The sequence below is a fragment of the Gallus gallus genome, chromosome 30 (genome assembly GCF_016699485.2).
Source record: "Gallus gallus isolate bGalGal1 chromosome 30, bGalGal1.mat.broiler.GRCg7b, whole genome shotgun sequence".
NCBI lineage: Eukaryota > Metazoa > Chordata > Aves > Galliformes > Phasianidae > Gallus > Gallus gallus.
Window position 1 is genome coordinate 638,894 of NC_052561.1, and position 19,331 is coordinate 658,224.

The 19,331-nt window shown below is 65.8% G+C and overlaps 6 protein-coding genes across 10 annotated transcripts; 3 read left to right on the plus strand and 3 right to left on the minus strand.

The window, feature by feature from the left end:
- Positions 1-781: 781 nt before the first annotated feature.
- On the plus strand, positions 782-2,834 carry GADD45GIP1 (GADD45G interacting protein 1). Its single transcript, XM_015300203.4, has 2 exons — positions 782-1,127; positions 1,538-2,834. Exons 1-2 carry the CDS (start codon positions 805-807, stop codon positions 1,896-1,898), a joined length of 684 nt encoding a protein of 227 aa, XP_015155689.3. The 5' UTR covers positions 782-804; the 3' UTR covers positions 1,899-2,834.
- On the minus strand, positions 2,095-5,357 carry RAD23A (RAD23 homolog A, nucleotide excision repair protein). 2 transcript variants are annotated; one of them, XM_015300204.4, is made up of 9 exons: positions 5,214-5,357; positions 4,923-5,084; positions 4,655-4,839; positions 4,261-4,316; positions 3,779-3,906; positions 3,610-3,685; positions 3,157-3,287; positions 2,917-3,072; positions 2,095-2,523 (listed from the first exon to the last, which is right to left on the minus strand). In XM_015300204.4, the coding sequence occupies exons 1-9, from the start codon at positions 5,283-5,285 to the stop codon at positions 2,410-2,412; spliced, it is 1,080 nt and encodes a 359-aa protein (XP_015155690.3). In that variant the 5' UTR covers positions 5,286-5,357; the 3' UTR covers positions 2,095-2,409. The 2 variants fall into 2 exon arrangements, with proteins under 2 accessions (XP_015155690.3, XP_025001579.2); XM_025145811.3 differs by having other exon boundaries at positions 3,601-3,685.
- A 219-nt stretch (positions 5,358-5,576) lies between these two features.
- Positions 5,577-8,866, minus strand: CALR (calreticulin). Its single transcript, XM_025145796.3, has 9 exons — positions 8,704-8,866; positions 7,930-8,031; positions 7,631-7,834; positions 7,400-7,494; positions 7,111-7,320; positions 6,909-7,022; positions 6,672-6,815; positions 6,483-6,575; positions 5,577-6,124 (listed from the first exon to the last, which is right to left on the minus strand). Exons 1-9 carry the CDS (start codon positions 8,798-8,800, stop codon positions 5,933-5,935), a joined length of 1,251 nt encoding a protein of 416 aa, XP_025001564.2. The 5' UTR covers positions 8,801-8,866; the 3' UTR covers positions 5,577-5,932.
- Positions 8,867-9,114: 248 nt separating this feature from the next.
- Positions 9,115-12,639, plus strand: FARSA (phenylalanyl-tRNA synthetase alpha subunit). 2 transcript variants are annotated; one of them, XM_046904744.1, is made up of 13 exons: positions 9,115-9,751; positions 10,118-10,255; positions 10,357-10,455; positions 10,532-10,650; positions 10,739-10,831; positions 10,922-11,050; positions 11,150-11,265; positions 11,343-11,427; positions 11,506-11,605; positions 11,707-11,875; positions 11,945-12,022; positions 12,287-12,401; positions 12,488-12,639. In XM_046904744.1, exons 1-13 carry the CDS (start codon positions 9,575-9,577, stop codon positions 12,591-12,593), a joined length of 1,524 nt encoding a protein of 507 aa, XP_046760700.1. In that variant the 5' UTR covers positions 9,115-9,574; the 3' UTR covers positions 12,594-12,639. The 2 variants fall into 2 exon arrangements, with proteins under 2 accessions (XP_046760700.1, NP_001384565.1); NM_001397636.1 differs by having other exon boundaries at positions 9,687-9,937.
- A 25-nt stretch (positions 12,640-12,664) lies between these two features.
- Positions 12,665-15,932, plus strand: SYCE2 (synaptonemal complex central element protein 2). 3 transcript variants are annotated; one of them, XM_025145831.3, is made up of 4 exons: positions 12,665-12,890; positions 13,654-13,873; positions 14,655-14,835; positions 15,503-15,932. In XM_025145831.3, the coding sequence occupies exons 2-4, from the start codon at positions 13,737-13,739 to the stop codon at positions 15,695-15,697; spliced, it is 513 nt and encodes a 170-aa protein (XP_025001599.1). In that variant the 5' UTR covers positions 12,665-12,890; positions 13,654-13,736; the 3' UTR covers positions 15,698-15,932. The 3 variants fall into 3 exon arrangements, with proteins under 3 accessions (XP_025001599.1, XP_003643433.1, XP_046760728.1); XM_003643385.6 differs by lacking the exon at positions 12,665-12,890 and adding an exon at positions 13,312-13,345; XM_046904772.1 differs by lacking the exon at positions 12,665-12,890 and having other exon boundaries at positions 13,312-13,873.
- A 105-nt stretch (positions 15,933-16,037) lies between these two features.
- On the minus strand, positions 16,038-19,175 carry GCDH (glutaryl-CoA dehydrogenase). The gene is made up of 11 exons (XM_025145792.3): positions 19,124-19,175; positions 18,924-19,010; positions 18,529-18,663; positions 18,039-18,101; positions 17,532-17,702; positions 17,310-17,439; positions 17,012-17,231; positions 16,830-16,933; positions 16,628-16,753; positions 16,395-16,555; positions 16,038-16,327 (listed from the first exon to the last, which is right to left on the minus strand). The coding sequence occupies exons 2-11, from the start codon at positions 19,003-19,005 to the stop codon at positions 16,236-16,238; spliced, it is 1,284 nt and encodes a 427-aa protein (XP_025001560.1). The 5' UTR covers positions 19,006-19,010; positions 19,124-19,175; the 3' UTR covers positions 16,038-16,235.
- Positions 19,176-19,331: the final 156 nt, after the last annotated feature.

Consider the following 19,331-nt stretch of genomic DNA (forward strand, 5'->3'; position numbering starts at 1 on the left):
AGGAACGCCAATGAAGGTTTGAGGCCCCCCAGACGCCTCCCCCCCCCCCCCGGAGAACAAAGACGGCGCTGCTCGAATCGCAGCGGCCCCCAAAATCCGCTCAAAGTGCCCCCCAAAAAAGCGGGCGGTGCTCCGAGCCCCTCCCCCACCCCTCCAACACCTGGGGCCGCGGAGGGGGGGGGGGATAAAGGAGTGAGGAGGAGTTGGGGGGGGTGGAGGCCACGGAGAGGATTTTGGGACAATTTCGGAGGATTTTGGCTCAGCGATGAGGCGCTTTTTCACCGCCCGCCGCCGCCTGGAAGCCATTAAGGCCCCCCCCCGGGGGAGGGCAGCGCGGCTCCGCCTCCCCCCCGCGCCCCCCCCGCACCCAACCACCTCTACTGTGGGGCGCGGGAGGGGGGAGGGCCCGGACGGGGCTGGGAGGGCGGGGGGGGGCGGCTGAGAGCGGCCGGGGTTGGGCCCGGAGCCCTCCCACCCCCGTGAGGCGGCCTTGAGGCCCCCCCCAGTATGAGGCTCTTCAGGAAGCCGCCCCTTCCAGCAGCCCCCGCCTCAGGACTCCGCACTCCTTACCAACCCCCGCCCCGTCCGGACCTCCCGCGCTCCTCTTCCCCCCCCCTCAGCCCATGTTCAGTCCCCCCCCCCCCCTTTTCAGTCCCCCCCCAACGTCACCTCCTCTTCCCGCTTCCGCCCGCGCCTTCACTCATATCCGTAGGACGTCACTTCCGCCCGCCTTTTTCCTCACACCCGACGTCACTTCCGCCCGTGTCCTCCCCAACGCGACGCCACTTCCGGCCGCCGCACAAGATGGCGGCGCTCGCATTGCTGCGGTGTTTGGGGTCGGGCCGCGTTCCGCGGGCCTCGGGCCCGGTGCGGCCGTACCGAGCGGCCCCTCTGCGGCGCCGCGTGAGGCCTCCGCCCCTCACGGACCCGGAGGATCAACGAGCGGCGGCGAAGCGGTTCGGATGGCTCGGGGCGGCCTCGGGAGTGGCGGTGGAGCGGCTGTGGCCCAGTCCCGAGCGGCTGCGGGAGATGGAGGAGGAAGAACGGGAGTGGTGTCCGTCGCTGCGAGAGATGGAGGCGGCCCTGGAGCGGAAGGAGCAGGAAGAGCGGCGGCTGCGGGAGGAGAGGTGGGGGGGGGGGAGGGAGCGGGGGGAGGGGAATTGGCACCGTGCTAAACGGGGGGGGTCCGCCCTGGGATGGGGGTCCCTTCCCGGGGTGGGAATGACAACAACGGGGTGGGAGGGGGAGAACCGGGAGGGGGAGGCTCCTGGGGCAAGGGGTGGCAGCAGGGCGTGAGGGTCCCCGTAGGGGCAGCACCGGAACCTTTTCCTTGGGGAGGGGAGGGGAGGGGGGGGGGGGGGCACAGCAGCGACACGAACACCTTCGGGGTGTGATTGTAGGGGGACCCGTGGGAGGATGCGGGACACGGGGGGAGAACCCTCTGTGGGGTACAGCACTGAGATGGGCGCTGGATGAGGGAACGGAGGTTCCCGGTGCCCCCATCCCCCCAGGCTCACCCCCTCCCCCTGTCCCTTAGGGAGCAGCTGGTGGCACGCAGCCTGGCAGCCATGCCTGCACGCATCGCAGCCTGGAGGCAGGAGAGGGAGCAGATGAGGGAGCGGAGCCGGCAGGACGCAGCGCGGCGGCAGAGGCTGCTGGCAGAGGCAGCTGAACGCCTCGGGGCTCCGGCCCGGCCCGGCGATCCCCGGGTTCAGGCAGTGATGCAGGACCTGGAACGGGAGCGGCGGCGCCAGGAGAAGCGGCAGCGGAGGCAGCAGCACGAGGAAGCGACCCGCAGTGCTTTGGCTGCTGCTGAGGCTGCTGCTGCATCACAGCCCCCCCCGCTGTCCCCCCCCAGGACCTCCGAGCCTCCCCCCGTTCCCACCCAGGACCTCTGAGCCCCCCCCCCCCCACCCCGAGTAAAGCCCCCATCCCCACAACAAAGGCGGGATATGGTTTGCTACCCTAAAACCCTGCAAAGGGACTACTGAGGCTGCGCATATTCAGCATGAACTGCCCCACCGTGACCCCTCAGCCCCTTCCCGCCCCCCCCCCCCCCAACCCTTCCCCAGCAAACACACACTAAAAGCACCATGGGTTTAAAATTCTGCATTTAATCTCTTCCCAAGCTGGGTTTGTCCCACGGTTCTGCGCTCCCCCACAGGGAGGAACGGGGAGGAAGAAAGGGATCAGGGAACAGGGATGGGGCCACCCAGAGCACACCCGGCCTCCAAGGCAGCGGGCAGGCTCTGGGGGTGCACACCCATCACTGCCCCACGCCGTAGGGGTGAGGATGGGCCCCATTGGGCCCCACCCCACCCCGATGTCCCCTGAGGGCAGAGATGTAGGGGGGGAGGAAGGGGAGTTCTGCGTCCCCCCACAGGGTGGGAGGAATCCACCCCGGGCCCCTCAGTCATCATCAAAGTTCTGGCTGAGCAGGAAATTGGCTGCCAGGTTCTCATTCTTCTCGCAGGCAAAATAGGCCTGGATGACCAAACTCTCGGGGAAGCCCAATGCCTTCAACTGTGGGCAGAGAGGAGATCAAAACCACAACGTTCTGACCAGGTACTGATCGCTGGTTGGATAACAGTTAATCCATGCTAAATGCAAGGGGAATTCCTATCGAAAAACGAGGGTGGGTTTGGGTTCCAGGGGCCCTTACAGCCCCTTCCCACTTCAGATGGTGCTGAGCTCGGGGCATCAGGGCTCCACAGCTGAACGGCTCCACGCATAACACGCATAGCTTGGAACCCTGAAGCCTGCCTCAAACTTAATGACAGCTGGAACGTAGCAATACGAATGATGACTCTTCGTGATAAAAGAGACTATTCTCATTTCTGCGTTAACTCTGCATTCTATTGGTGACTGTAAGCCAGCAGCCTCCCCCCCATCCCCCCCATATGGGGGCTCACTTACCCTTTCTATGGCTTCTTTTTCCTGAGGCGTCACTTGGATGTAATTCATCTGAGGGGATTCGTCCCCAATGGCCCCCATCTCCCCCTCCAGGTCCCCCAACTCCCCCAGAGGCTCATTCAGCATCTGGATGAACTGCTCCTGGTGCTGGCTGATTTGCTGTAGGGGGCAGGCGGGGTGAGATGGGGCTGTTTCAGGGCTGGGGAAGGTCCTAGAAGGGGCAGGGGGGGTTTCCAGAAGTACCTGCAGGAGCTGTGGGTTCTCCTGGCCCAGCTGCTGGAGCAGGGCGGGCAGCAGAGCTGGGTTCTGCTGGATCACCTGTCGCATGTTCTGGAACTGGGGCTGCTCCCGTAGGAACTCCAATGGGTTTTCCCCTGCGCACAGGAGGGGATCAGCCCAGGCCACCCCCCTCCAACAGCACACTGCCATGCCCTGGGATGGGCAGCCAGGCCCTGCCCAAGTGGGACACACCCAGAAAAGGGCCCCCTCCCACCCCACCTCAGCAACTGGACCCAGGTGGGGGACACTGTGCCGAGCAACATCTGGGGGGTGGGGGCAGCCTTTCACAGTGCTGAGCACCACAGAGTACCGACCCCCAAAGCGGAACAACCCCTGCACCCCCCCCGCCCAAGGGCTGTAGCCCACCCACAGCCCCACTCACGAAGCAGATCCCACTGTAGGCCCCACCTGGCTGACCTTCAACCTGCGGCTGCTCCGGGGCTCGGCTCTCCTGCACGGGTGGGCGCTCAGCTTCAGGGCTCCCCGGGATGCCCTGCAGCAGACAGAGAGGTGAGTGGGATCTGATTCTCCCCTCAGCCGGGTGTTATTTCCCCCCGCTACCCCCCCAACCCGGCATCCCTCTCACCGTCAGCAGGTACTCAACAGCACGGTGGGGGTTGTTGTAGCTGGCACGCAGTGCAGCCACCACCCTCTCCCTCTCGTAGCCCATCGACATGATCTCTGTCAGCATCGTCTCATACTCCGAGCCCGTCACTGCCAACGGGAGGTCAACGTCAGCCTCCATGGGGGGGGGGGGGGGGGGCCAGGATCCACAGCTCCCCCCTCCCAACTGCTTCATCTCATGCTCAGCCGAACCATCGGCGCTCCACCAAAGCCTGTCTGTCTGTCTGTCTGCCTCCCACCCATCCTGCACTGCAGGCTCCACTTGGCCCCCCCCACCATCCCTCCCCAGACCCCCCCTCCGTGTTTCTGTCACCACCCAAATCCTCCCCCACTCCCCTCCCTCCACATTTCCCCCCACCCCACACACATCCTCAACCTTCCCATCCTCCAACGCCCCCTTATCCCACCCCCCCCCCCCCCCCCCCCATTGGCCCAAACACCCACCGAGGGTGGAGGCAGCGTCAGCCGAACGCCCCGCACCACGTGGGGGGGGAACAGAACTGCGAATTCAAGAGAGACAAATGGCAGCCGGGTCCTTTACGGGAGCCCTGGGGGTGCAGCAGCCCCCAAGCACCAACCTCCCCTTCCCCCCCCCTACAAAGACCCCCCAGTGACACCCCCCCATCCCTCCCTCCTCCTGCGGTCCCTTCACGTACCATTTACTGCCCCCCATTCTACGTCCCCCCTATGTTTTTCAGGTCTCTGCGGCTGAACTCAATTCTTCCACGCCCCCCACCACCAAAACCCCGTTTTCCACATCCCTTTGCCCCCTCCCCCCATCCCCAAAACCTCAAATATCCATACATATTCCCCCAACCCCCAATCTCTTCCCCCTTACCCCGTTGTAGGCTCCATGAGGGTGAGCGGGGGGAGGTCCTGGGGGGGCTGCTCCTCACTGGGGGCAGCCGGCGGGGGGGGGACGGCGTCAGCAGCGGGGGGGGGCGCTGGGGTCGGGGCGGGCTCTGAGGTGGCAGCGGCAGAAGCCGCGGGTTCAGGAGCTGCGGTGCCCAGCGCTGCCTTGGCCTGCGGGGGGAAGGGGGGGGTGAGCGGGTAAACGGGACGGAGGTGGGGGAGGGGAAGGGGGGGGGGGGGGGGGGGGTGCGAACCTTGGTCACCATGACGACCACGAAGTTCTTCTCGTCGATGCGGTACTCGCAGATGGGAACGTCATCGCTGAGGATCTTCCCCGCGTAGATGAGCTTCTGGCCCGCCACCGGGAACGCGTCGCTGCCCTTCTCCGCCTCGATCTTCTCCTTCAGCGCCCGCACCTGGAGGTGGGGGGGGAGGCCTCGGGGTGAGCGGCATTGCGGCCCCCCCACTCACCCACCCACCCAACCTCGGGCCCGCTCCGCTCCGCTCCGCACAAACCCCCCCCCCCGAGCCCCGCCCGCCCTCACCGTCTCGTGCGGCTCCATGCGGATTTTGAACGTTTGCTGCTGCAGCGTCTTCAGCGTCACGGTCACCGCCATGGCGCGGCGGCGGCGAATGCTCCCGGCAGCCCCACAACATGCAACTCACGCCGCCGCCATCTTACGCGCCCCGCTGCTTCCGGCCATGTGACCCGCGGACCGGAAGTTACGTCATACAGAGGGCGGTGCCCTCGCCCCCCCTTTGAACACGTGACGATGGACGGCTCGGACACGTGACCCTCCCCCCCCCCCCCCCCCCCCCCCCCCCCCAAAGCGACACAAAATGGCGGCGCAGAGAAAGGCGGGGTGGGGGGGATGGAAATGGCGCAGAGCGAACGCAGCGCAGCCAAATGGGGGCCGGGACGAGCTTTAATTTAATAGAAATCGCATCGCGTCACCCGTACAGTCACGTGCGGCCGCCGGAAACGCCCCCACCCCTCCCAACAACCCCCCCGCGGCACCGGGCCCGGCCCTCAGCCCGGCCCCCTCTCCCCAACCACCCCTCTCCTCCCCCCGCCGCTCCCGTCCCGGTGCCGTTCCTGAGTCCTCGGTCCCGGGGGGGGGGTGGGGGGGGGGGGGCGGAGCCGGCGCGGGGCGGGGGGGTCGGAGGGGGGGTGGGGAGGGAGGGACCGCGGCCGGGACGCCCGTAAAAAACAAAGTCCAGGTCTCACAGAGACATTACACGGGGCCGGGGCCGGGGGGGGCGCTTACAGCTCGTCCTTGGGGGCCCCCCCGGCCTCCTCCTCCTTCTCAGCCTCGTCCTCTTCGTCCTCTTCGTCCTCCTCGTCGTCCCCGTCGCCGTCCTCGTCCCCCTCCTCCTCTTTCCTCTGCTTGTCCTCCTCTTCCTGCTTCTGGCGCTGCTCTTCGTCCTGCTGCTCCTTCATCTTCCTCTCAGCCTCCTGCAGGGCGGGGGGGAGGGGGGGTCAGCACAGCTCCCATCGCCCCCCCAGCTGCCCCTCCCTGTACCTCAATGAGCCTCTCAATATCACCCATCATATCCTGCTGGCCACCCCCCATCCCTGCCGCAATCCTATAACACAGCGCCCCCACCCCCCATCCTCCTGTAGGGCCGTGGGGGGGGGGGGGTGAGCACAGCTCCCATCGCCCCCCCAGCTGCCCCTCCCTGTACCTCAATCATCCCCTCCATATCACCCCTCATATCCTGCTGGCCACCCCCCATCCTTACAGCCACCTCTGTCCCTTGCTGCCCTCCCCCCGCCCCCCATATCGATTTGCCCCCCCCTCCCCCCCCCATACCTTGGTGGCCCCCCAGGTCTCGTTGCCAAACTCCTCAGCAAACTTCTCATCATCGGTGATAAGGAAGTTGTCAAAGATGGTTCCAGATTTCACCTATAAGGGCAGACAGTGCTCAGGGTCAATGCTTGGGGGGGGGCTGGAGGGGGGTGCTGCCCACCCCCCCACCCTGTTCTCTCCCCCTCTGCCTACCTGCCAGAGGTCGAGGCCGATGACCCCGAAGCTGTCGTAGGCATAGAGGTTGGGGTCAGGGGTGTACTCAGGGTTGTCAATCTCAGGGTGCACCCATTTGCCCTTGTAGTCGGGGTTGTCAATCTGTCGGGGTCTCCACTCGCCCTGAGGGGTGTTTCAGAAGGGGTGGTGAGGAAGGGGGTGACGGCCCCCCCCCTCGTTCCAGAGTCTCCCGTTGAGGAGGGGAGGGGGCCGCACCTTGTACTCGGGGTTCTGAATGACGGGGGGCTCCCATTCCCCATCCATCTCTTCATCCCAGTCCTCTGGCTTCTTGGCATCAGGGTCAGGGATGTGCTCGGGTTTATCCCAGTCCTGAAGAAGGCAGCAGAAGGGTTCAGGGTACAGCCACAGCACCCCCCCCCTCCCCCCCACAGCTCCCCAGCCCCTGGGCTGCCCCCACCTCAGGTTTGGAGTCCTCAGGGTCGTCAATCTTGGCACGTTCATCCCAGTCATCGGGTTTCTTGGCCTCAGGATCCTTGATCTTCTTAGGAGGCAGGAAGTCCCAATCATCCTCCAGGCTCCCCGATTCCACTTTGCTGTTATCGATCTTCACCTCATAGGTGTTGTCAGGGCGGACGATGAGGGTGTAGAGGTGGGTGAACTCATCATCCTGCAGGGATCAGTCACTCAGGGGGGGCCGGGATGCGACCCCCAAGCTGACCAGACCCCCCTGCAGCCCCCCAACCCACCTTGCAGCGGATGTCCTTGTTGATGAGCACGTTCTTCCCTTTGTAATTAAAGATAACGTGGACCTTCTTTGTGCCGGGTCCGCAGATATCAGGGCCTGTGAGGGGACACAGGGAAGTTAGAAGGGAGTGGGGGGGGGGGGGGGGGGGGGGGGGGGGGGGGGGGGGGGGGGGGGGGGGGGGGGGGGGTCTGACACTGCCAGAGGGGGCCGCAGGGGGGTGAACAGGGCGCACCAAACATGATGTTGTACTCAGAGTCTCCATGCATATCCTCCTGGTTCAGGCTGGCAGGAAAAAGCTTGACGTAGCCACCGCCACAATCGATGTTCTGCTCGTGTTTGACAGTGAACTGCACCACCAACGTCTTGTCCCGGTTGCTGAAGGGCTCGAAGCGGGAGGAGAGGGCGTAGAAACGTGCATCCTGGCTGGTCTGGATCCCTGGGGGGGGGGGGGGGGGCACCCAGAAACTGCCCTTGAGCCAGTATCCCTCAAAGCGAGCACTGATGGCCCCCAGAGTCAGGGGGGGTCCTCACCTTTATCTTTCTCAGCATCGCCGTAGAACTTCCCAGCCGTGAGCACGAAGTGGCCGTAGTCTGATTTGTGCTTCGATTCCACCCACCGTTGGGTCCAAGAGTCTGCAGGAGGGAAGTGCTGAGCACTCCGTGGCCCCCCACTACTGTCCTCCCCACAGCCGTAAGGGGAAATGGTTCTGCTCCTCCCCACAGACCGGAAGTGGGGCAGCTCACGGCCACCTGCGTGGCCCCACCTGCACCTCCAACGTTAAGAGAGGAGCCCTTTGCCCCACTCCTCACGGGGAGCCCCTCCCCCCCTCACCCGGAGCCCCTCCCAAGGGCAGCACTGAGGCTGCAGGGGTGCACCTGGCTGTACAGCTGCAGGACTGGGGCTCACAGCAGAAGGCCTTCTCCGCCTCGTGGAGGAGGAATGGGGGGTAATGCTGAACCACAGTGCTTTTGCCCCCAGTGAGCAGCTCCCACCCTTTGGGGTGGGGAGGAGCGGGCACTCCTCGCAGCCCCCCCAGCCCTTTGTCTCCCGGCCCAAGCAGGCCCCGCTCCCAGGAGAGGCCTCTTCTTCCTCTTCTTTTCACACCCCCCTTAACGCCAAACCCATTCCCCCCACATCCTCCCTGTGACCCCCAACCCAAAACCACTCCTTCCCCCAGGCACCACTCTCCCCCCCCTCCCACCCTGCAACCTACGGGGTGCCTCAAGGCCCCCCCCACTTCTTATAGGCCCCTCCCCATTTCAGCATCCCCCCCCTCCCCTTCCTCTCCCCCCCACCTCCCTCACCTCCATCCAAGAACTCCTCCCGGAAGAACTGGGCGGGCCCGGCCGCCGTCACCGCCAGGACGGCACCGAGCAGTAGCGGGAGGCAGAGGCGGCTCATGGCGGCGGTCCCACAGCCCAGCTACGCTCACACACTCCCTCCCAGCCCGGCGGCGCCCGGCACTGCGGAGGGGGCGGCGGCAGCTCCCCCCTTTTATCCGCTCGCAAGCCTTCGTCCCGCCTTCTTCGCCACCCCATTGGCCCGACCCCGCGCTGCTCCCGCTCCCATTGGCCGCTCGCCCGCTGGCCGGCGGCGGCGGCGCCCCCGAACGTTTGCGTCCCAGATGGCCGCTTCCTATTGGCTGAACGGGGCGGCCAATCAGGAGCGACCACGCGTTCGGAGGGAGACGCCCCCCCCCCCCAACCTCTCGCGCGCGCCCTCAGCGCGGGGCAACGGCGCGATCACGTGGGGCAGCGCGCGCGCGCGCCGGGGGGGTGACGGGAGGGGTCGGCAGCCCATAAAGAGACCGCGGGGAGGGCCGGGGGCTGCGCGGAGCGGTCCGATCTGCAGCCCCGCGCGTGGGGAACCTCAATACGGGTCAGTGACGTGACAGCGGTGTCGCAAAACCCGGTGATGTCATAGGGTCTGGTGACGTCACACGGAGCAGTGATGTCATATGTTGCATGCCATCCCGTGGGCTGCGTTAATGGAACCCTAAGAACTCCCTCCGTGTGTCGGGGGGGGGTGAGGGGGCGTTTAACGTGACAGCCCGAAACGGGGCTGTTGTCATGACAACGTGCGGCCGTCGCGGGGCTGTCGTCAGGGCAAAAGGCCCCGGGACCCCTGGCTGCAAGGAGACGACGGGAGCCTCGGAGGGCCGCGGGCCTCGGGATAATGAGCTCCGAGATAAACGCCCAGCGCCACATGACGTCACTCCTCGGCCTCATTACGTCACAGTCCCCTCGTATCGCCCCGCGGCCCCTTTCTCCCCGCCGCACCGCGCGAAGCTCCTCCCGCCGCACTCAAGATGGCGCCGCCCTCAGCAACATGTTTTCAGGGGAGCACTTCCGGGTGAGCGCGGGAGCACTTCCGGCCGCCGCGATGTCGCCCAGCGTGGCCGAGCTGCTTCTGCAGCGCTTGGAGCGGACGCCGCCGGGCCCCGAGGGCGGCCTGTGCAGCCTGGAGGCGGCCGCCGCGCTCGGCCTCGACCACCAGACGCTCGTGGGAGCCGTCAAGAGCCTGCAGGCGCTCGGGGAGGTGCGGGGCCCGCAGGGGAGGACGGGGAGCGCGGTCAGCGCGAGCCTCGGTGCCGGTGCCCGTGCGCGATCCTAACGCCGTGTCCCGGCGGCCGATCCCCGGCCCGGTGTCGGTGCTGGGATCCCGGTGCTACGATTGCCGTGCACGCCCCGGGTGTCTGATCGGAGCGCCGCCTCGCAGGTGATCGAGGCAGAGACGCGCGCGACCACGCGCTGGGAGCTGAGCGCCGAGGGCGAGGAAGTGCTGCGGGACGGCAGCCCCGAAGTGCGGCTCTTCCGCAGCGTCCCCAGCGAAGGGCTGCCCCAAAGCGACGCCATGGTTAGCACTGCGATGGGGGGGCGGGGGGGTGTTGGGGGGGGGGGGCTTCGGGAGCACCGCGCATCCCACACGGCCCTCAACGTTCTCCCCTCACCTCGCAGAAGCTGCCCGGTGCCCAGGTGGGCTTCAGCAAGGCCATGGCCAACAAGTGGCTGCGCCTCGACAAGGGGGCACCCGGCGGTCCCCGCATTTTCCGTGCTGTGAGTGCCCCCCCCCCTCCCCACACACACACACCCCCCCGGGCGGTGGGCTCTGACTCACCGGGGGGTGCTGCAGGTGGACGCAGTGCAGGACGTGGTGCAGAGCAGCCTGCGGCAGGTGCAGGAGGGCAATGGCAGCTCTCTGTCTGAGCGCGAGCGCACTGATCTGAAGAGAAGGAAACTGCTGCTAGAAGTGTGCGTGGGGATGGGGGCACAGCTGGATGGGGGGGGGGGGGGGGGGACGGACGATCAGGGCACCCCTTGACCTCTGCGTCCTCTTCAGCACTCTTAAGTCCTACTGGATCCGCAAGGGCAGCGCCTTCAGCACGGCTGTAGTGCGGCAGGAGACCGACCTGACACCGGAGATGATCGCCACGTGAGTGTGGGGGGACCCAGAGGCTCTCCGTGACCCCAAATCCACCCCCCCCCCCCCCCCCCAGCCCCGTGACCCTCCCTGTCCCTGCAGGGGCTCCTGGAGGAAGCTCCCCTTCAAGGCCTACAACTTCTCAGCACTGGGGCTGCCGCCCACCTGCGGCCACCTGCACCCCCTGCTCAAGGTGCGCTCACAGCTCCGCCAAATCTTCCTGGAGATGGGGTGAGTGGGGGGGTGAAATGCTCAGGGAGGGGCTGGGGGGGGAGGGGGACGCACACACAGTGGTTCCCCCTTCCCCTCAGTGACACCCCGGACCCCCAGGTTCACAGAGATGCCCACAGACAACTTTGTGGAGAGCTCCTTCTGGAACTTTGATGCCCTCTTCCAACCCCAGCAGCACCCAGCACGAGACCAGCACGACACCTTCTTCCTGCAGGGTGGGTGCAGAGGCCAGGGTGGGCACACACTCAAATCCCCACTGACCCCCCTAACATATCCATGTCCCCCCCCTCAGACCCTGCTGAAGCCCCTGAGCTACCCGCCAACTACATGGCCAGGGTGAAGAAGGTTCACTCTCAGGGAGGCTACGGTTCACAGGGGTGAGCGCTTTGGGATGGGGTGGGGGTTTAAGGCTGGTTTGGGGTCCCCTTGGCTGATCTGAGCACCCTTCCCACCAGGTACAAGTACGAGTGGAAGGTGGAGGAAGCAAGGAAGAACCTGCTGCGCACACACACCACATCTGCCAGCGCCCGTGCTCTGTACCACCTGGCTCGCCAGGTGAAGCAGGGACAGGGGAGCATGGGGGGGGAGGGGGGGTCTGCTTGACACCTCCTCCTCCAATTTCTCACCTCATTCACCCTCCACGTCCCCCATTCCAGGGTAAGTTCACCCCTGTGAAATACTTCTCCATCGACCGGGTCTTCCGCAATGAGAGCCTGGATGCCACGCACCTTGCTGAATTCCACCAGGTGGAGGGGGTGGTGGCCGACCGTGGGCTCACCCTGGGCCATCTGATGGGCACCCTCCAGCAGTTCTTCACCAAGCTAGGTACAGGGAGAGCACAGGGGTAGCTGGACAGGGAGCTGGAGCGCTCCCTCACTGTTATCTTCCCCTCAGGCATCAGCAAGCTGCGTTTCAAGCCAGCCTATAACCCCTACACGGAACCCAGTATGGAGGTCTTCAGCTACCATGAAGGTGCGGGGACCCTGGGTTCTGCTTGAGCCCTGGGAGGGGTGGGGAGGGCTCCGGGGTGTGTTTTCGGGGGTGGAGGGTGCTTGGCTTTTCTCTCTCCCATGAGGCTGGGGACACTGGGACACCCCTGGGGAGCAGGGCCTGGCCTGTGACCTTCTACAAAGCACGCAGAGGTGTGGACAATAGGCAACTCTGGGGTGCCCTGCTGGTGGGGGTCCCCATCTCACCCCCTTGTGGGGTGGGGTCCCCACCCTCCTCACTCCATAGGACTGAAGAAGTGGGTGGAGGTGGGGAACTCAGGCGTTTTCCGTCCTGAGCTGCTCTTGCCCATGGGGCTGCCTGAGAGCGTCTCTGTCATCGCCTGGGGGCTCTCGTTGGAGCGGTGAGTCAAGAGGGAGCGGAGGGAGCCTCAACACTGGGGCGTGCCTTTCTGAACCCCCTCCCCTTCCACCCCCAATCCCGCTCCAGCCCCACCATGATCAAGTACGGCATCAACAACATCCGGGAGCTGGTGGGGCACCGCGTCAACCTGCAGATGATCTACGACAACCCCCTGTGCCGCCTCGACGCCTGAGTCCTTACGGAGCACCACAGCCCCACCAATAAACTTCCTCTGTGCAGCTGGATGCCTCTGCATTTGCTGGGGGGGGGGGGCAGCAACCATCCGTGGGACGGTTACTGAGGGAAGGCTTTATCATGGCGTAAGGTTGAGGAGTTGGATTTGGGAGGAAGGACCCTCACTGCCTCAGTATAGTTTTGGGGATACCTGCACCTAATGGGTGAGGCTGGGGATGGCCTGAATGCCGAATGGAATGGAAAGGAATGGATCCTCTATATTAGCAGACTGCATTCACACTCTGGGGCTTACCAGGTCGGTGACAGAGGTCGGTATCGCAGCGGTACCCAAACGGGGACAGCACAGTGGATCTGCTCCTGCTTTCTGCTAGGCCTCAGTGGCAGCACCGCCCTGCAAAACAACGCCAGCAGTACCCCAGACCTCTCCCGAGCCCTGAGCCGCTTGGCCCTGCCCACACCTCCCTCCAGGAGCCCTCCTCACTCCCTCAGCTGACCCACGCCCCTCCTCCACCCATCCCACGCTGCGCACCCTGCAGCCCTCGTCGCTACCAGCCGGCCGCCATCTTGGCCTCCCCGCCTTTTCACAGCCCAGCCCTTCCCGCCTTTTCCTTCTCCGTCACCCATTGGCTAGCCGGTGGCAAAGCCGGGCGATGATTGGCTTGCGCGGGTGCCCGTCATCTGCCACCTACCGTCGCCCCGCCCACCGTGCTCACCTCAGAGAGGCCGCGGGTGAAATGGCGGCGGTGCCGGGTGAGGCGCTGCTGCTCTGCACGGTCCCCCGTCGGCAGCCTTCGTCTGTTCCCAGATGCTCCCACACAGCTCCCACGTCCCTTGGCCTGTGGCAGAGCCCTGCCCTGAGGGTTGTGCTCGCTCTTGGCTCTGTCAGCCACAGCAGTCACATTTGTGGGGGGGCTCCTATGGCAGCATGCAGAACACCACCATAATACTGGCTAAAAGCCATCAAAACCCGGCCAAAATACCCGATTATTTGTCCCCAGATGCCTCCTTCCCATAATATTAAGGCTAACGGGACATTTTCCCTTTTGAATTCCCCGCAGGCCGCTGAGGAGCTCAGCTGTGGGCTTTGGACGGAGGTGGGAGCAGCCCCACAGCAGGCCGGACAGCCCCCAAGGCTGCAATAATGACCTCCCATCACCCCAACGTCAGCACGGCACTGCAGGACAACGAGGCTGCTCTGCAGGAGCCCGAGGAGACACAAAATGACACTGCCTGCTGCCCTGGGCCTGGCAGGGAAAAGGCCCACGAGGAGAGCTCACGGTAGGAGCCCTTCAGTGGGGAACAGAAGGGATGGATGAGTTCAGAGTGGTGGTGGATGGGGTTAAATCCAGCTGGGGGCTGTTCCTGCTCGATATCCTTATCAGTGATCTGGATACCATAGAATCGTAGGACAGAATATGGCCTGAGTTGAAAAGGACCACAATGACCATCACGTTTCAACCCCCCTGCTATGTGCAGGCTCACCAAGAGACACACAGGGACACATAGATCTCCCATAGGGACATGTAGAGACCCATAGACTCACAGAATGGCCTGGGTTGAAAAGGACCACAATGACCATCACGTTTCAACCCCCCTGCTATTGCAGGGTCACCAGCCAGGCTGCCCAGAGCCACCTCCAGCCTGGCCTTGAAATGAGGGGGATGAGGGGATTGAGTGCACCCCCGGGGACCAGACCTCATTACTCAGCAGCCACCACGTGTCCGTTAGGGTAGTTCTCCCTTTTGTAGTGTAATTTCCCCATTAACGTGCCTAATTGGGCACTGATTGTGGGACTGATAGTTCCCATTGTGGGCAAACGCATCAAAGGAGGGGAGGAAACGATTTGGGGACGGGCCGCCCGCTGCCAGGGTAGCCTGGGGGGGGGAGGACAAATTGTGAGCGCGTGTCCTCAAGCTCCACACATCTTTACCTCCACGAACAACCCCGGGTGGGCAGCCAGGAGCTGAGCCCAGCTTCGGGCTCGGAGTTTATCAGCGGGTCCATCTGCCTCGCCTGTCCCCTCTTCGTGGTGTTGACACGGGATCCTGTTTGTGCCCAGGGTGGAGGCACGGGGTGCAGCGGTGCTGGACAGGCAGGCGTCGTCCCGCTATTTTGCTGCCCTGGATTCCAGCGTGGGGGATCTGCGGCAGCGGGCTCAGGGTCTGATCGACAGACTGAACGACAGCCGCAAGGAGGACCACACCGTGATGAGCGGCTTCCGAGACAGCCTGCAGCTGGAGGTGTGGGGGTGTGCCGCGGGGGGCAGGGTCCGTTTGATGCGTTTAATCGCATTATTCCAACCGAACTAGCCATGGTGCTGGGGGGCGGTGAGAGGAGGTGCTGCGGGGAAGCAGCCGCCCGCGGGGCACCGGCGCCAGCTGCAGAGCCTGGTGCGTGCTTACACCGGCTGCGGCAGCGGGGGGTCCCCCGGCCCCTCCGGGGTGGCTGCAGCTGCCTCCAGCTCTGCTTCAGGGAGCAGAGAGGATGCCAACGGCCCCCCCGTCCCCACGCTGCTGCCGCTGCCGCCCGTACTCGTTTGGCCACGTGCCGTGCTGGACTTTGCTCCTGCCGGCATCCCTGCAGCCAGGGGACAGCGCCAGCAGATGGGGGGGTGGAGGGGGGGGGGGCTTCCGAATGTCTGCGCCCCTCCTGCGCGCAGATGGCGGCTGGGCCGGGGCAGCTGCGGCTGTGGGGACTCTGCACTCGGTGGCGCTGTGGCTGGCGCTCCAGCAACCACGGGCGCAGCTGGCAGCAGCGCCAGCCAAGCTGGGCTGGGAGCTGCGCCAGCGCTGGGCTGCAGCTGCGATCCTCCCCTTCCCTCCCCCCCGGGGACAGCACCGGCTGTGCCCGCGGTTGCTGCTGGCCCTCCCGCCCCCAACAGCCCGTTTGTTTTCCCCTTTCCTGAAGGTGTCCAACCTGGCCGAGCAGCTGGAGGAGCGGCTCTTCCAGCTCTACAGTCTCCACAACGAGCTGATCCAGGAGAGGCTGCAGGAGCTGGCGGAGGTGATGGAGCGCGTCCGGCAGGCCGAGGACGAGCTGCAGCAGGTCTGCCACACCGTGGAGGCAGCCTACAGGGACCTGTGCCTGCAGCCCGAAACGTGAGCACAGCCCCCGAGCCCACGGAGAGCCCCCCAGACCCCTCCGTGGGGAGCCCCCAGACCCCTCCATGGGGAGCATCCGGGCGCAGCCCTCCCGCCGGCAGGCATTACCAACACATTGGGGCGGCTGCTCCCCCACGAACAGAGAAACAGGGAGATCGGCCAAAAATTGCCTCTTCCACGGGGTGTTGGCGTTGGGTTTTTAACGTGATTACAATAAAAGATCAAAACCCGCCGAATGGCCAAACGCGTGGGCTCCGGCACCGACAGCACGTGGCAGAGCTCAGCCCTGTCCCGGTGACGCAGCCCCGGAGCCGCAGCACTGATGAGCAGGCAGGCTGGCGTGGCGTTTGCACCCTTTATTGGCGTGCACGGTGAAGGCACTGCGGTGCTGACCCGAGCCGCCGTGCCCGGCGGGCGGCACTGTGTCCACTCGGCGACGCCCCGTCCTGTCAGCGTAGCGCTGCCCCCTTCCGTGCTGCCCGAGTCCATCAGCGCAGCACCGGCCGTCCCAAAAGCCGGCACCGCCCCCCGTCCCAGCCCTACCCGCGCTGCTCCGCCTGCTTGCCGGCCGTGAACGCCTGGATCCCGGTGATGGCCCGGCCCAGGATCAGCGCGTGGATGTCGTGGGTTCCTGTGGCAGCGGGACCGGCTGTCAGCACGCAGCCGTGGGGGTACCCGGCCCACAGCCTCGGGGGTACCTTCGTAGGTGTTGACAGCCTCCAGGTTCATCAGGTGCCTGATGACGTGGTACTCGTCGCACACCCCGTTGCCCCCCAGCATGTCGCGGGCCTGCCGGGCGATCTCCAGAGCTTTGCCACACGAGTTGCGTTTCAGCATCGACACCATCTCGGGGGCGGCCCTGGGGGGATGCAGACCCTCAGCTCCGCCCCGGGGAGCCCCGCAGGTCACCCACCCTCATCACAGCACCCACCTGCCCTCATCCTTGAGGCGGCCGAGCCTCAGGCAGGCGTGCAGCCCCAGCGTGATCTCCGTCACCATGTCCGCCAGCTTCTTCTGCACCAGCTGGTTACGGGCCAAGGGCACCCCAAACTGCTTCCTGTGGCAGATGGGGGGCACGGGGAGCTGGGGGGGCAGCGCAGGGGGGAGCCACTCGTGCCCCCACTCCCCATTACCTATCCAGGGTGTACTGCCGAGCTGTCTCCAGGCACGTTTCCGCAGCACCGAGCGCGCCCCACGCGATGCCGTAGCGGGCGTGGGTCAAACAGCTGAAGGGACCCTGGGGGGCTGCTGTCAGTGGGGGGGGGGTCCCATCGCTGGGTTCCCCCCCCACGCTCCCACCAGCCCCTTCCCTTACCCCCAGCCCCTTGACGCCAGGCAGCACGTTCTCCTCCGGCACCTCCACATCATCCATCATGATCATGCCGGTGGTGGAGGCACGCAGTGAGAACTTGCCCTCGATTTTGGGGGTGCTGAGCCCCCCCATGCCCCGCTCCAGCAAGAAACCCCGAATCTGCTGGTCCTCCTCGCACACCGCCCACACCACACACAGCTCGGCCACCGGCGCGTTGGTGATCCTGGGGGCGCAGGGGGGGGTCAGCAAGGCCCAGGGTGGGCTTCTCCCCCCAGGATGGCTTTGGGGGGGGGGGTCTCACCAGGTCTTGGTGCCCCTCAGGCGGTAGCTCTTGGTGGCTTTGTCGTAGCGTGCTCGCGTCTCCATGCTCCCAGGGTCGCTCCCGTGGTTGGGCTCCGTCAGCCCGAAGCAGCCCAGCATCTCCCCCCTTGCTACACAGAGGGGTCAGGGGGGGCCCACACCCCCTCCGACCCCACAAAACCCACCCACCACCACACCCCCCTCCCCCCCCATCCTTGCTCACCCAGCGCGGGCAGGAAGCGTTCTCGTTGGGCGGGGGTCCCAAAGGCCAGGATGGGGTGCATGACGAGGGACGACTGCACGCTCAGCACCGAGCGGTAGCTGCTGTCCACGCGCTCCAGCTCCCGCGTCACCAGCCCGTAGCCCACCGAGGTGGTCCCTGCACAGCCGTACCCTGGGGACCGCCACACCACTGCACCCCACTGCGCCCTTCTGAGCGGCCCCGCTGCCCCCCGGACCCACCCCTGGAGGTCCACACCCCCACACCTCATTGCCATGGGACCACCCCTGCCTCTCCCATGCACCCCCAGTGGTCCCCAACACCACCGTAGACCCTCCCCGTAAACCCCCGGAACTCCCCCTTCTCCCTCCCTCACCCCCCAACTCATTTTCTCTCTCAGCAGAACTTCCCCACCCAGAGACCCCACCACCATCCCTAAAGTTTCCTTTACACCCCCCCTCCCTTTCTCCCCAGAACCCCTTTAACACCCCCCACCCCCCCCCCCCTCACCTTGGATGGTGGGACCCAGCAACCCCAGAGCTCCCATCTCGTTCACGATCTCCCGGTCAAAGACTTTTGGGGTGGGAACACAGAAGATGTGAAGCTGGCCGAGATTGGGGGGGAGGGGGGGAGGGAGGGCGGGCAGTGGGGTCCCCCCCCAGCAAGGGGCTGCCCCCATTGCTGCCCCCCACGTTGGCTGGTGGGGGTATCAGGGTAGCACTGAGAGGGGTCGTGGGGAAGTTATGGGAGCATATGAGGGGGGTGTGAGGATAATGGGATATAGGGGAATATCAGGGGCATCCTGGGGGGTCTGGGGGTATCAGAGGAACACTGAGAGGGTATGTGGGGGAGTGAGGGGGGGGGGTGTCAGAGATGTGCCAAGGGGGGAATGGGGTTCCGATTTCCCAGCCCCCAGCTTTGGAGCAGGAAGGCAGCACCAGGGGGGCATTGGGTGTCGGGGTGGGGGCGGTGGGGGACTGGGGGTGGGGGGGGGGCGTACCCTCGTGCCTGTTGGCATGCAGCACGCGGGGCAGCAGCTGCTCCTGGCTGTATTTACGGACAGCATCCCGCAGCATCCGCTCCTCCGGGCTCAGCAGCTCCTCCAGCGCCAGAGGGTCCCCCCAATGGAAGGCGGCTGGGGGGCGAAGGGGGGGGGGAGGGGGATCAGTCCCGGTGGGAACCGCGTGTGTGGGGGCAGCCCCCACGTGTGGGGTCAGCACGGGTGGGATCTCACGCTTTGGGACCCCCCCCCACACACACAGACACACTTTGGGGATCTTCCCCCCCACTCTTTGTCTCCTCATCGCCATCTCGCCGCCCCCCTCACCACGCGTGGGGGGCAGCACCAACGGGACCCCCCGCTCCTGGGGGGGGTCCTCACCCCGCTCCACTCACCACGCGTGGGGGCGGCCGTTCCCCCCCAGCGGACACCGCTCAGCGCTGAGCGCAGCAATGGGGCGACGAAACGCAGCGCCATGGAGCCTGAAGGGGAAGGAGGGGGGGGTTGACGTGGTAGGAAAAGAGCCGAAGACCCCCCCCCAGAACCCCCCCCCCCCCCCCCCAAGGCCATCAACACCGCCGTCCCCCCCCCGCACCGTGCGAGCACCGCGGCGGCGAACGGACCCTGCGGAGCACCGGCGTGACGTCACGGGGGGAGGACACGGGGAGGGAGGGGAGGGAGGAGGGGTTGGGATGAACCTTTGGGATTAACCCCTTCCTGCCCGGTGTGCGGGGACAGAACAGCTCGCTCCTAAATCCTGCCCCCCCCCCCCCCCCCACACACACAGTGGGGTTACACGAAAG

Excerpts from the sequence above, each read along its gene's own strand:
- GADD45GIP1 (XM_015300203.4), top strand. The coding sequence starts at position 805 with ATGGCGGCGCTCGCATTGCTGCGGTGTTTGGGGTCGGGCCGCGTTCCG. Across the intron at positions 1,128-1,537 it reads CGGCGGCTGCGGGAGGAGAG|GGAGCAGCTGGTGGCACGCA; the intron begins GTGGGGGGGGGG and ends CCTGTCCCTTAG.
- RAD23A (XM_025145811.3), bottom strand. The coding sequence starts at position 5,285 with ATGGCGGTGACCGTGACGCTGAAGACGCTGCAGCAGCAAACGTTCAAA. Across the intron at positions 3,686-3,778 it reads CTGTTGAGTACCTGCTGACG|GGCATCCCGGGGAGCCCTGA; the intron begins GTGAGAGGGATG and ends TGTCTGCTGCAG. Across the intron at positions 3,288-3,600 it reads GCAGGTTGAAGGTCAGCCAG|GGGAAAACCCATTGGAGTTC; the intron begins GTGGGGCCTACA and ends TCCTGTGCGCAG.
- CALR (XM_025145796.3), bottom strand. The coding sequence starts at position 8,800 with ATGAGCCGCCTCTGCCTCCCGCTACTGCTCGGTGCCGTCCTGGCGGTG. Across the intron at positions 7,321-7,399 it reads ACAAGGACATCCGCTGCAAG|GATGATGAGTTCACCCACCT; the intron begins GTGGGTTGGGGG and ends TGATCCCTGCAG. Across the intron at positions 6,125-6,482 it reads AGACCTGGGGGGCCACCAAG|GAGGCTGAGAGGAAGATGAA; the intron begins GTATGGGGGGGG and ends CCCGCCCTGCAG.
- FARSA (NM_001397636.1), top strand. The coding sequence starts at position 9,728 with ATGTTTTCAGGGGAGCACTTCCGGGTGAGCGCGGGAGCACTTCCGGCC. Across the intron at positions 10,832-10,921 it reads ACACCGGAGATGATCGCCAC|GGGCTCCTGGAGGAAGCTCC; the intron begins GTGAGTGTGGGG and ends CTGTCCCTGCAG. Across the intron at positions 12,402-12,487 it reads TGGGGGCTCTCGTTGGAGCG|CCCCACCATGATCAAGTACG; the intron begins GTGAGTCAAGAG and ends ATCCCGCTCCAG.
- SYCE2 (XM_025145831.3), top strand. The coding sequence starts at position 13,737 with ATGACCTCCCATCACCCCAACGTCAGCACGGCACTGCAGGACAACGAG. Across the intron at positions 13,874-14,654 it reads GCCCACGAGGAGAGCTCACG|GGTGGAGGCACGGGGTGCAG; the intron begins GTAGGAGCCCTT and ends GTTTGTGCCCAG. Across the intron at positions 14,836-15,502 it reads GAGACAGCCTGCAGCTGGAG|GTGTCCAACCTGGCCGAGCA; the intron begins GTGTGGGGGTGT and ends CCTTTCCTGAAG.
- GCDH (XM_025145792.3), bottom strand. The coding sequence starts at position 19,005 with ATGGCGCTGCGTTTCGTCGCCCCATTGCTGCGCTCAGCGCTGAGCGGT. Across the intron at positions 18,102-18,528 it reads GCATGCCAACAGGCACGAGG|TCTTTGACCGGGAGATCGTG; the intron begins GTACGCCCCCCC and ends CCACCCCAAAAG. Across the intron at positions 16,328-16,394 it reads GGCTGTCAACACCTACGAAG|GAACCCACGACATCCACGCG; the intron begins GTACCCCCGAGG and ends CCGCTGCCACAG.